Consider the following 13,230-nt stretch of genomic DNA (forward strand, 5'->3'; position numbering starts at 1 on the left):
AAAGCCCAGATACCAATACTGCATTCATTTCAACTGGTGCTAAACTGTCCTTTTTATTTTCAATCTTTTGTAGAGTTTATGTCAAAAAGTTAAGCAGATAAGAGTAGAACATCCCTTTGCCACAAGGCCTGACAGCCCCACACAGAAATTTCACTTGATCAACAGATTAACACATCAGAAATGTCAGCAGGAAGGATCACCTACAAGTCAGGTATACATTCCCCATCCCAGCAGGCACCAATTTACCAGTCCTTGTTAGTCCCTGGTACCCGTTGTAGCCACACAGTGTAGCCCAAGGTGTGCAGAGCTCAGCAGCGACTGTAAACCCCACACAGGCACTTCCATCTCAACCCAAAGTCACCTATGTCTGCACTAGCAAGCAGAGGAGTGCTGCAGACACACAGATACTGAAGGCATATCTTATATCTCAGAAGAAAGGGGACTGCCTGGAAAATGCAGTTCCCTGGTATCCACCAGTATTTGTTGTTTCCTCTAGCCTCAGAAGCTAAGTGCCTCTCGGGGTTTTTTTCCCTCCCCACTTCAGCTGATATCTATGAAACTGTTTGCTAATTTAATGTAGTACCTAATCAGGAGAACATCTATGTGCACATAAGATTTAATGAAAATCTGTCTTTTGGACTGCTTTGCCTAACTAGAAAGACGAGGATTCTCAAATCAGTCTGTTTGAACAGAGTACAATTTCTGAGCACATTCCTTCATTTAGCATTTAACTTTTCATCCTTTAAGAGGGTTAAACTTCTCAACATAACCAAATCAACTTCTCTTATCAACCCTTGTTTTTGTTACTGGGTATATAACTACGAAAATTAAGTTTTCACTGATTAGTATCAAAGACAAACATCATAAATAAAAAATTGAAAAGAAGGCAAGATCAAAGCAAAAATCATCTGGAAATCCCTGGGTCTGCAGGATGACTCCATCACTCCCATGCGTGTGTGCTCTTGGGTCTAGGAAAATTTTGCTTCAGCATATTTATTATAAAATCAGTCAGCTGAGTACCTGTAACAGTGTGAATGAAGACAATATGGTATGTCGTGCTTTCTCCTTTGGGATACAAAAGACCTTCTGGAGTCAGGTGGTTGAAGGAGAGTTGCTTCTGGGTAAGAGCCTAAGGTTGAACTACCAGACTAAATGAAAACATACCCTATTGCAGGGGAACACCTCTACTTCCTTTTGTTTTTTTGTTTTTTTTTTTTACTTAAACAAGCAGAGAAAAGCACAAGCATCTGACCTTGGGCTTCCAAGGCTTCCATAAGATCCTATTTCCATATCCACTTTTTTCTTTAGGGAGCATCTACAGTTTTGATTAGGCTTTATTTTAATATGAGGTTTCACAATTTCTTTACTCAGGTACAATTTAAGAAAGAACCCTCACACAGTCTTTGGTAACATGACCTACTCCATCCATTCCTCACTACGTTCCCTTTGACATTTGGAATAGGTACATATCAACCCAGGTATTCTTGAAATAGTCACCTATCATACTGAATAACCCAAACTCCTAAATAACTTTTTAAAATCAAACTTTAACACCTGAATTTATATTGCAAATAAGATTTCAAGCATCTGACATATTGTGAGTGATAACTTGAGGGAAACAGGAAGGGAGAAAAAGTGAGAAGGAAACAATTTTGAAGAAGGTGCTCAAACTGAAAAACAAACAAACAAAAAAAAAAAGTAGCTACTTTTGTTGAGAGCAAGTCCTGAAAATTAGAGCTGGAATTTCAGGAGGTAAACCAGAGTTCACCCAAATGCAGCATCTTTCCTTAATTTAATGGACCAAGGGTACAGTAATTCCAGTCATCTCATGCTGCTCTTGATTTGATTAAAAATAACGATGATGAAGATGTCAGTGTTGCTGCTTTCTTTGAATCTATTACCTCTTCACCCACACTGAAGCTGCCACCAATGGCGTTAAATGGCAGCTGGACAGAAGCCGCCAGTTATTGAATAGCCATCAGACATTCATAATTTTTGGTCACCAGCAATGGGCTGATACCCAGTCTCACCAAAATTAAATGTCTCTTTTATTATGCCCAAATATTATTTGATGTCAACAAAACCACATCAAAGTGGTTTACAAGCTTTAAGAAGACATCAGAAAAATTAAATAGAGGTAGGATTATCTATTGCACTTGGAATCAGACATCAGCCTTCTGCCTACTCAGGAGGTCACACTATCTTTTCTCTGCTTCTCTTCTTTGCCTTGTTCCATGCTTCTCTTCTCTATTTAGACTGAAAACCTTTTGAAGCAGACAATACCTCAAATGGATTTGTAAAAAGCCAGAAAGCAATCCTCCTGCAGAGAGATTTCTGTCTGGTGGTACTGTTTTGAAACACTGTCAGATGTAAATAACAAACTGAAGAAAACATAATAACGGAGAAGTCAGCCCTTACACAGATCTTCCTAACTTACTTGTACTCTAGGAAGAAAACATTATTCTGTGTTTTTATATAAAAATAGGATGCATCTGTTCTCAGGAGCCAGGAAGGCTATCAGGAAAATATAAGTACATTAAATATATGCTCTGTTACAAAAAAAAAAAAAAAGTGAAAAAACAAAGATGGAAAAAAGGTGAACACCACCTATGTAGAGGCATACATGCCTTTGAAATATGCCAAAAAATGGTGTAAAGGCAGATGCAGTCCTTTTGCTCACTGTAGACTGCATAGCTCAAAAAACAACAGTGAGTGTGTGTTTCTCACAGACGGATACATTTTATTGTGCCCTCAGCTAACCAGAGCACAGACTTGAACCTTTGTGGCCCTGATTACTTTTCCAGCCTCTGGTTTCATTAAGGGTCTTTCCCTGCAATCTGGCAGCCTGATTTCCCATCACAGATTCCCCACTTAGCCCTGTGCTGCCATTGCAGTGTGTTCTAGAACCTGTGAGATGGTGGTTTTCATCCTGTTATTTCCATGATGTTATTCCCATAGTATCTGCAAAGCCTGAAAGTGCTGTTATGTAGGTTCTGTATAGAGCTTTCAGCCAAGGAGGCTGTCTTTAGGGGCCACAGAGGGCAAAAGGCACCTGCAAAGGGTGAAAGTCATCTAAGAGCATTGCAACCGTCATTAAGAGTCCTTTTTCCCCAGTAGCAGATGAGACAATGAGGGAAAAGGTTCTCCAGGACAGTGGGTGATGGCTCCCCAGGGAGAGGGGACATTCAGGGTCCTTTGCCTGCTCCTCACAGAGTCAGTGGTCTCTACAACAAGGTGAGTCTGAAATGGAAAGCAAGGGCCTTCAAGCAGAATTTCCTCGAAAATAATTTAACATTACTGAGTTTATCTTCATAGCACCAGTTTTGGAAAAATATTGTTGTTCCAAACTTACAGATGCAAAAACAAGACAAAGAAAAACAACAAATGATCAATCCCTCCACATAAGTCTTTTGATTTCTGTAAGCAACTTCAGAAGTTATTGGGATGAATTTGGGAAAGTTTATCACCCCAAACTACCATTTGCTCAGAAAAAGGATCTCATGGACTTCATCCAATTCAAAAATCATTAGTGCAAGCCAAAGTCTGGCATAATTCATTGACCACCTGAAATTCTGTGTCAAAGAAGGGAAGCAGTTGTTGAGGATGGCATTTAAGTGTCTAAACCAGATTAGATTGTCTACATGTCTTAGCTTTGTTTATACATTTATTTCTCTAATAATGGGAATATGGCCCAAGGCTTTGCCTTCATTAACTCTAAAAATGATGAATCTAAATCAGCTATGCTGTTGAATACCTGCATAAAAGACTATACCATACTACAGATACATACACAAAAGAATAAAAGTTAACTCAAGGATACCTCTTCATTCGACAATTTTACCAGTTTTAATATCTAACTTTGAGATTTGAATATTATTTTAACATAATCTTTGTCTATGGAACTTTCCTTTTTTGGCCCATGTAATTATCCATGTGTATTTTCTTGATATGAACATTAATTTAAGTCTGAAGCAGAAATATGATCCTTTTGTGCAATTAGAATGTGCAGACTTCTCAAAGCGCAGCAAGAATCAAAAAGAAACAAAAGGAATTGAATTCTTTCTAATTAGTAACACACTCTTTTCCATTCACCTCTCTCAGCTTTTTGTCAAGGGTACACTACCAAGTATGCTTTCTATTTCCCTTTATCCCTGCTTCTTCCAACTTTGTTCTGAGACAAAACTCTTCAAAAAATGATACACCTTTAACTTTTTGTAATATGTATGTATTGTCTTTGACCAGAACAAAGAATCTACTCTTCTTCTTATTTTTGCTAATGAAAGAAAAATCCCTAAAAGTAGGGATTTTTAAAGTTTAAAGTAGGGAATTAAAGTTTAACTGAAAGAAGTTTAAAAACATACAATAAAAATACACGTACATACACTTAGCAGTAAAAACATGACAACAAAAGCATAACTTCCATCTATGCACAAGTCATTGAGGAGCTTCTCTAGTACTGAGATATTTAATGTAGACCTCATGGAAAAAAATATCAGCTCATATGTGTGCTAGACGGCAATTTCTCTATTCTGCTTCTGTCACAGGTACACAGAATTCCAAGAAACAAGCAGCAATTTTATGCTTGCAAGGTGGCAGAAAAGTAAAATCTCTCCATTCTGCATTTCATGGGAGAATGTTGGGTTTTGTCTAAAACCATCTAAGAGTCATTGTCCTCTTTCTTTCTACTACTGTTTTTTTAAAATGCAATGTCTAACATAAAATTGCATCTTTAAAAAATTGACTGGTTTTTAGCCTTATATGATTTAAAAACAACTCTTGATAGCAAGTGCTTAGTACAATATTGTTTCCTTTTTTGAAAGTAATACTGATCTAAGTACTCATGTATGTAAGGTTAGAAATAGGCTTATTGTAACGTTCACAAAATTTGACCTACTTGCAAAAAGCAGAGATACAGCCAAATCAGAGCTGTTCCCCTAACTAAAAATAAATTCTATAGAAACACTTTCAGTTGTTTATCCTTTTTAAGCTTAACAAATTTAAAATCGAATAGGACAGAACACAATAGAATAAAATAGAATAGTTCCATTGGAAGGTTCCTACAACAATCATCTAGTCCAACTGCCTGACCAACTCAGGGCTGACCAAAACTTCAGCACATTTAGGTGAGAAGTGGAGCTTCACAATAGAGCGGCTTTGGTGACCACCTGTCATCCAAGCAACCACACAGTATTTCTTGGTAAAGGAATGCTTCCTAGCTATAGAATCATTGAGTAGTTTAGACCAGAGAAGACCTTTAATATCATCAAATCCAACTGTTAATCCAGCACTGCCAAGTCTACCACTAAACCATGTCCCTCAGTGCCATGTCTACAAATCTTTTAAATATCTCCATGGATGCTGAACTCAAGCACTTCCCTGGGCAGCCTGTTCCAATGCTTGATAAAGCTCTCAAAAAGAAATGCTTCCCCAGTGTCCAGTCTAAACCTTCCCCACTTCCCTGCAGCTTTGAACCATTCCAATGTGCCTTGTCACTGAATACCAGAAAGAGATCAGCACCTTCATCTCCACATCTCCTCCTCAGGAAGCCGTAGAAAGCAATCAGGTCATTCCTCAGCCCTTTTCTCACAACAAGACAAGCCCAAAGTCCTTAGCTGCTCCCTATAGGACATACCTTCCAGCCCTTTCATCAGTTTTGTTGCCCACTTCTGGACCCTTTCCCATCATTTGAAAGCTGTGGTGCCCAGAACTGTACACAGTGCTCAAGGTGAGGCCACACCAACCCTGAACACATCCTGATGATCCCCTCTTTCACCTGGCTGGTGGAGCTGTGTTTGATACACCCTGGGTTGCAGTTTGCTCTCCTGGTTACCAGGGCACATCGCTGACTTGTAACGAGCCAGCTGCCAACAAGCATTCCCAGATCCCTTCCGCACTGCTGCTCTCCAGCCACTCCTCTCCCAGCTTACACTCGTGCCTGGCATTACTCCATCCCAGGTGCAGAATTTGGTATTTGTTCTTAAACTCCATCCCATTAATCATTGCCCAATGCTCCAATCTACCTAGATCCCTTTGCAAAGCATCTTGTTCCTTCAGAGTCCTCAGCACCTCCAAGTTTGTTATCATCCTCAAAATTTTTCCTGGCACTTTCACCTCCTCTATCCAGAACATTATTAAAAATATTGAACAAAACTGGTCCTAGACCTGAACCCTGAAGAAATGCTGCTGGTGACAAACTAACATGTGCCTACTTCCTATAAATATATTTTCAGAGAAATGTTTAAGATGGTTACATCTGTCATCAGCACAGCACCATCCAAAATAGTTTTCATTTTTAATATTTTCACTACACTGTTTCATTTCTTGCTATAAATGTAATGATATATTAATTATTGTTGTTGTATAGTAAAAACATTCCCATTTTTCCATAGGCTGTAAAATAATCTCCTGATCTTTTGAAGTATGTAATATATTCTGCTCAGACATTTACAGAAGTGGACTATAAGAAGCTAAGATTTCCTCACCTAGACTTCCCCGGAACCTTTAAGTAAAAAGAGTACTATTTCTTTCAGGACCAAAACTAACATGGTATCAGATATTCAACACAGAAAAAAATGTTGCTAGTCCCATAGAAACCCCATAGATTCGGTATTATTCACTTATTTCACATAGAAATGAGCATACACAGTTCAATGTTTATTATCTCTACTCACAAATTCATTAGGAAAAAAACCTTGGAGTCTGTAACATTCATACAGTAAACAGGACCGCCCTTAAAGTTAAATTTAACTCTATTCCACCTAGCTACAAAGAAAGTAACTTAACATATTTATGAAAGAGCTACTCTGGACTTCTTCCTCACAACTGATATTTTATCACCATACCTCTATTCAGGTTTGTGTATCTCAGCTGTTCTCTAGGATGTGTAGGAGGCAAGTTGCCTCCCAGCCCTGCTACCTACATCTACACCTCTGTCCCTCATTGTGTCTCTCCCACTTTCCTCCTTCCCAGAGCAAGATCTTTTTTTCTCATCTTTGTCTTTTTGTAAAAGAAAAAAAAGTTCCAGTTGGTCTATCTCAACCCTCTTTGAAACCAGCACCAGGCCATTCTGATCACCACTTCCCCACAGAGACCTTATGGTGCTGGATGCAGGTTTCAGGATGCCACTTGCTTTCCTCTTGGCAGAAGACTGAGGCAAAAAGGGAGGTGGCTTCCAGACTGCTCTAATGGTTGCTTCTTGCAAAATCTGTATTCACAAGCAATGCTGCAAATGCTTGAATGGGTCTACTCAAATGGCTCACACCAAGGATTATTCGTACCTTCAGGCACCAGTACTGGAAATCTACTCCACTTTTTGATTTATTTATTTTTTTCTGCTAGGGAAAAACTGCAGGGCTGAACAACTCATCAGCTATCTAGTGGGAACTACTGCAAAGGCAGCCAAAGCAAGGCTCTTCAGACAGAACTTTCGAAAGCTTTTTGCTGTGTCTTCTGCAGCCTGTATCACTGGTTTGTTAGGTCATCTTTGCACCTCACATTCACATCTGTAACTGCATTCTTTCTCTGCCCTGCCCAATAGCCTCAATATGCTCATGATCTTTAATAAATCCTTTCCTCACTCCCTAGAAACAAAATTCAAAAAGACTGTAAAATTACCCTTTCAGCAACACAGCTCTTATGCTGCATAATTTGGGCTACTTTTTGGATTTTTCTCATTCAGTTCCTAGTATAAAGACTACCATACATCTTTTTTCCTCCGTGTTTAGGTATTGGAAGCAAAAATATGCTTGAAAAAATAAAGTGAATTGAACCACTGTAATGCCAGAGTATGATTTATAAGATGCTGAAGCTTTATTCTGTATTGGGAAGACACTGGACCTCAGATGTCACTGAGAAAACACACGAATTTTCAGTATCAACTATTTTATACATTCAATGTTTTTCCACAGAAATGTGGAATTATTTTAAGTGTGTTGCCCATTCTGTTGGAATAGAATGGTTGCTGTTGCTAAGAAAGACTGTTTGCTTGCTTTACCTGAGCTAGTAGAAGCAGGAGACTTGCTGCGTCGGGATGGGCCTGGGCTCTTGGTGGTGCTCCTACGTGAACTCGAAGCTATTTTAGTATAGGAAGTGGATTTCACCACCCGACATTCTAGAAGACAAAGAAACAGCATAAGTTAGCAATTAAGAAAGCCAGCAAGATTCTGTAACAGAAAGAGTATTGAGAAGTGAAAACATTTAGCCCACGCTTGTTTTCATTCACCTTGAGGAGTTTTATGAGAAAGTATAAAATCTGTATAAATGGCTCCATTAAAATCCAAGTACAGTACGTACCATATCCCAGACAAAGAACTGCTGCAGTAATCCAGACTTTTAAATTCCATGGTTACTGCAGGTACTTAGGACAGCTTAATTTAACTGTGCTGCGACTACTCATAAAATTTATTTGCTTTTGAAGATTTCAGTACAAGTAATGCAGCCATTTTTTGTAAACAATCGAGATGCAATGTAAGCATCTTTGTCAGCCGAGGCAGTCTCCTCTAGAAAAACCGGAAGTCTTCGTTTCTGTATCAATATGTTACAATTGAACACGATGACGCAATTGTCTTCCACCGATGAAAGGTTTGAAGAAAATAAGGCAGGTTTGTTGCTCCTGCTTAATCCTCTGGTGAGCAATAGCCCATATTGTGTAGCACACAAAATTTATCACAGGTGAGGGAAACGGCACTACTCGCTCATAAGAGACATCAGTAAAATCAATGAAGAGGCGAAATTACCCTCCCACTCGAGAACACCACAAGATGTTCAGGTTAGAGTTTATGTACACCCACACAGATCTGTAGGCATCCTTGCATTACGACTGCAAAATGGTTCTTGGCCTGGGGATGAAAGAACTTATTGTGCATAGCAGTGATGTCTTGCATTCCTAATGGATACTAGATTAATCATCAGACATATTACACAGGTGGGAAAAAAAATCCACTTCTTAGTCAGTACACAATTAAAACTCTGCAGCAATGTTTACACTGTCTTCACCTGACAATGTCAGTACACTTCACTTGTTTAAAAATACATCAGTAAACATTTAGCTCTGTACCAGACCTGTTTCCTATTTTATTCCCATGGTTAAAGTTCCTCAACAAAGGTTAAGAGAAATAAACAAGAGCTTTTTCTTCCTAGTCAGAAAATACCGTGTACAAGCCTGCACATTATTTAGTCTTCACAGATCAGTGGAGCCTGTAACATAGTTTAGACAGATTAGAGAACAAAGAAATAAAATTGAGCATAACTAATTAACTTAAACATATACACCCGAGAATGATGTAATGAAATTTATTTCTCTTGGCTGCCCTAACTGTTTGTCTTTCATCAAGCTGTTCAAGGAAATAGAAGCAAGAACTGATGCGTTACTGAGTGAAACATCCAGCACAGGTGAGAGCTGAGAGGACCAGAGAAATGCCTTGATCTTCCCAAAGAAGCTTTTCTTACCAATCTCTCCACATTCCTAATGCCCAATAGTAGCTAATTTCTTTCTCTTGACTTTTTTTTTGTGATTCATTGAAGACTTCTCTTGTTTTATACCTAACAGTGGAAATGGAGAAAAACATTTACTCTATGAGGAAATTATCTACTGAAAACAGGTGGAATCAGATGAAAGCTTTCAATTAGGTGCCATTAGGTAACTGCAGCAGGAATCTTACATTGATTTACTGGCATAAACAGCTGCTCCAGAAATTATATACAATGCAAAGGTAAGCAGGTTCTTTATCTGCCTGTAAACAAAAATGCAAAATTTTCAAACATCTAACAGCCTGTTAAAAGTGTGATGTAATCCTAGTGTGGGCCTCATTCACAGGAAACAGTCAGGAAGGGGAACAGCATATTCCAATGATCAACAAACAACAATAAATAAGTAAATAAAGCAGAATGGTCCAACCAAGTGAAACCCATTCGAATACATTGTTTGCTTTGTTGAAGAACTTAAGAGTCCATGAAGAAAACAGCTACTTTATGCAATATGTAAAAAGCTCTCCTCTTTCCAGCATGTAAAGAAAACAATTATCTACATACCTCTCCCACAATTCATACTAAAGCCTAACTCTTATTTTAATACAAGTATTAATACTCATTCAGGTTCTCTCAATACCTTAAAAACACCCAGTCTTAAATATGTTATCACAGAGGCATTATCGCCATATCTAATTGGGTCAGACTTGGCCAGCAATGGGTCTGTTCTGGAGCCAGCTGGCATTGGCTCTGCCAGACATGGGGGAAGCTGCTGGTAACTCCTCACAGAAGCCACCCCTGTAGCCTCTCCCACATCCAAAGCATGGCCATGCAAACACAGCTCATTTGCAAACCCTCCTGAGGGGCACTTACAGACCCTGACCTGTGAGTAACCCCACACAAATGGCACACTGCCCTAAGAGGAAGTCACCTCTTGCAGATAAACCATCTCTCTCCACAGGAAACACAAATGACCATATGATCATCCAAGAAATGTACAAGCATCACAGGATCATAGGATAATCCAGTTAAGACATGAGAAATTCCTAGTCCAGTTTCCTGCTCAAAGCTTGAAGTAGCTTTATATTCATAGTCCTGGATGACTTGGGGGACACTTCAACCCACTTGGGGCATACACAGTGCAGGAGGATCTTGGAGAACATCGGTGTCAACTTCCCATTACAAGTGACAGAAAAAAACAGTAAGAAGAGATGCTCTGCTCACTCTCACAAAAAAAAGGGAAGACTCTGGGACTGTGCAGGCAAAAGGCATCCTTGGCTGCAGTGACCATGATAGGAGAGTTCAGTACTGTGAAGGGATTGGAGGGCAAAATGCAAGATCACAGTTCTGGACTTCAGATAAGCAGACTTGGGACTCTTCACATATCTGCTTGGAAGAGTCCCATTAGATAAGACCCTGGAGAGAAGAGGGACCCAAGAAAGATGAGGAATATTAAAGGATCACCTTCAAATTCCACAACAGTCCATCTCAACAAGCAGGAAGATGTTCAAAAATGCCAGGAGGTCTGCATGGATGAACATGTTGCTGTTGACCAAATTAAAACATAAAGAAGAAGCATAAAATAGGTGGAAGCAGGGACAGGTAACCTGGGAAGTATGTAGTCCAAGTCCCAGCATGCAGACACAGTTAGGAAGGCTGAAATCCAATTAGAACTGAATCTGATGAGAGACATCAAGAGCAATAAAAAGTGTTTCGGTACACACAGAGGGAACAAAAGGAAGGCTACAGAAAATGCACACCCATGAAACAGGGTCCCAGTGTATGAGATAGAGCACCAATGACACCGAATGTGGAAAAAGCTAAAGTATTGAATGGCTTCTTTGCCTGTCTTCACTATCAAGCCAAACGTTCAGGAATCCCAGGTCCCAGATGCAGCATGAAAGTCTGGAGAAAGGAAAAACTATTCTGGGTGGAAGAAGATCAGATTAGAGAATACTTAAGCAAAACTGACACATGTAGGTCCATGGGACCTGACAGGATGCACCCTGCAGGTGCTGATAGAGTTGGATGATGTCATTGTGAAGTCACTCAATAGTCTTTGAATGATAGTGATGATTGGGATAGCCATTTGAAGTCCCAGCAAACCTCACTCCTATCTTCAAGAATACCCAGGGAACTACAGAAATCAGCCTCACATCAGTCCCTGGGAAAGAGATAGATAAATGAATCATGAAAATAATTTCAAGGCACATTAAGGACAAGAAAACCATCAAAAGCAATCATCATGGATTCACTAACAGGAAGCCATGCTCAACCAATTTGATACCTCTGCAATGCAATGACCAGCTTGGCAGATTCAGGGACAGCAGTGGATATTGTCTACCAGGACTCCAGTGAGGCTGTCATCTCAGACATTTTTCTTTATATCCCGTCTAAAACTTTTGTTTCAATTCATATCTATCACCACTCACCCTCTTACCAAGCATCACCGTGAAGAGCCTGACTCCACCACCTTGATGGAGAAGAGATGCTGCCCCTCTGATATTGGAGGCTATTGGCAGGTACCCCTGAAGCAATTTCCTTTTTCACACTGAAAAACCCCAGCTCCCTCAGCCTCTCCTCACACAGCAAGAGTTCCAGCTACCCAAAATGATAGTCCTTCTCTAATTGCCTCCAGTTTAATGATACCTCCTTTGAACTGGGAAGCTTTAAGCTAGACACAGCATTCCAGATGCAGCATCACGTGCTAGGCAGAGTGAGTTCCCTGTCTCTACTGAGTCCTATTTAATCTATGTCACAGAAATACCATCTTTTTTTCCTATTTTTCTATTTCTTTAAACCCTTTTGAGTTCAATTATCAACTTCTTTGGCACAATTTTCTCCTTCCTCTCAAAAATAATTCACAGGTTGTGAAATTTTAAAAGGTCACAGTTCAGATGAGCATATATTCTCTGTAAGGTAAACTTGTCAAGTGCCATCTTTTCTATGGGTTTATGAGTTTATTCTTAAAGGACATGAGCTATGGTTTGGCCTGTGGAGAGCCGTGTAGGAAAGCCTTCAGTACTGCACACAGCAGGCTCAAGAAACACATGCTTTCAAAGACTAGGTCAGGACTAGTTCCAGAGTCTAAAAGGATTTCCAGTCATGGGCAGAGTGTAACCAGGCTGCTCGTTTTAAATAGGTCTCAGCTCTCAGGAACAGTTTATGCATGCAATTCTGTTGTCACATTTAGTTTGTAAAGTAAAATTTTACTGCGGGCAAAGATCCCACTCAGTAACCACAAAACCACTGCTTGTTCCTCTAAGACACTACCATTATTTGCCTGTTGCTGTAGGAAAGCTCTGTGTGTATAGAGAAAACAAAACAAAAATGCATGTTTTATTGAAACTGTGTTTTCTACACCAAATCTAAACTGGCGAGCAAATTAATACATACCTTCTTCTCATTAACAGTATTTGGATTACTTTGCAAGTAATGTAACAGAAGAGTGTTTTTCCCCCAATTTTCTTTTGATGCCAAAACTGTATCAGAAATAGATCTGAACTCCTGACAGAAGAGACAACTGCCTTTCTCACTCATGTGGGCATGGCATTCCCAGCCAAGAAGAAACACCAAGTGTTTCTATATTATGTTCAGTAAGGAAAGAAATGTTTCATGAAACCCCAGTCCTTCCTCTCACCATTGACTGACCGAGATTAAAAGAGCAAAATGATGACATCCATGGTAATGCAAGACAAAAGAAGGTCAACTTTACAGTTTGAACTTTACAGACTTTATTGTTTTCCAACTCAAAATATTATACAA

General features: G+C 39.4%; 1 protein-coding gene across 3 annotated transcripts in view; it reads right to left on the minus strand.

Moving 5' to 3' along the window:
* The window catches only part of DCLK1 (doublecortin like kinase 1), a 239,441-nt gene that overhangs the window by 72,798 nt on the left and 153,413 nt on the right, over window positions 1-13,230 (minus strand). For all 3 annotated transcript variants that reach the window (XM_005482462.4, XM_005482463.4, XM_014263902.3), the window contains exon 5: window positions 7,994-8,110. In XM_005482462.4, the coding sequence (XP_005482519.1) occupies window positions 7,994-8,110 (117 nt within the window). The remainder of the gene's footprint in view (window positions 1-7,993; window positions 8,111-13,230) is intronic.

This window comes from Zonotrichia albicollis, chromosome 2 (assembly GCF_047830755.1).
Source record: "Zonotrichia albicollis isolate bZonAlb1 chromosome 2, bZonAlb1.hap1, whole genome shotgun sequence".
NCBI lineage: Eukaryota > Metazoa > Chordata > Aves > Passeriformes > Passerellidae > Zonotrichia > Zonotrichia albicollis.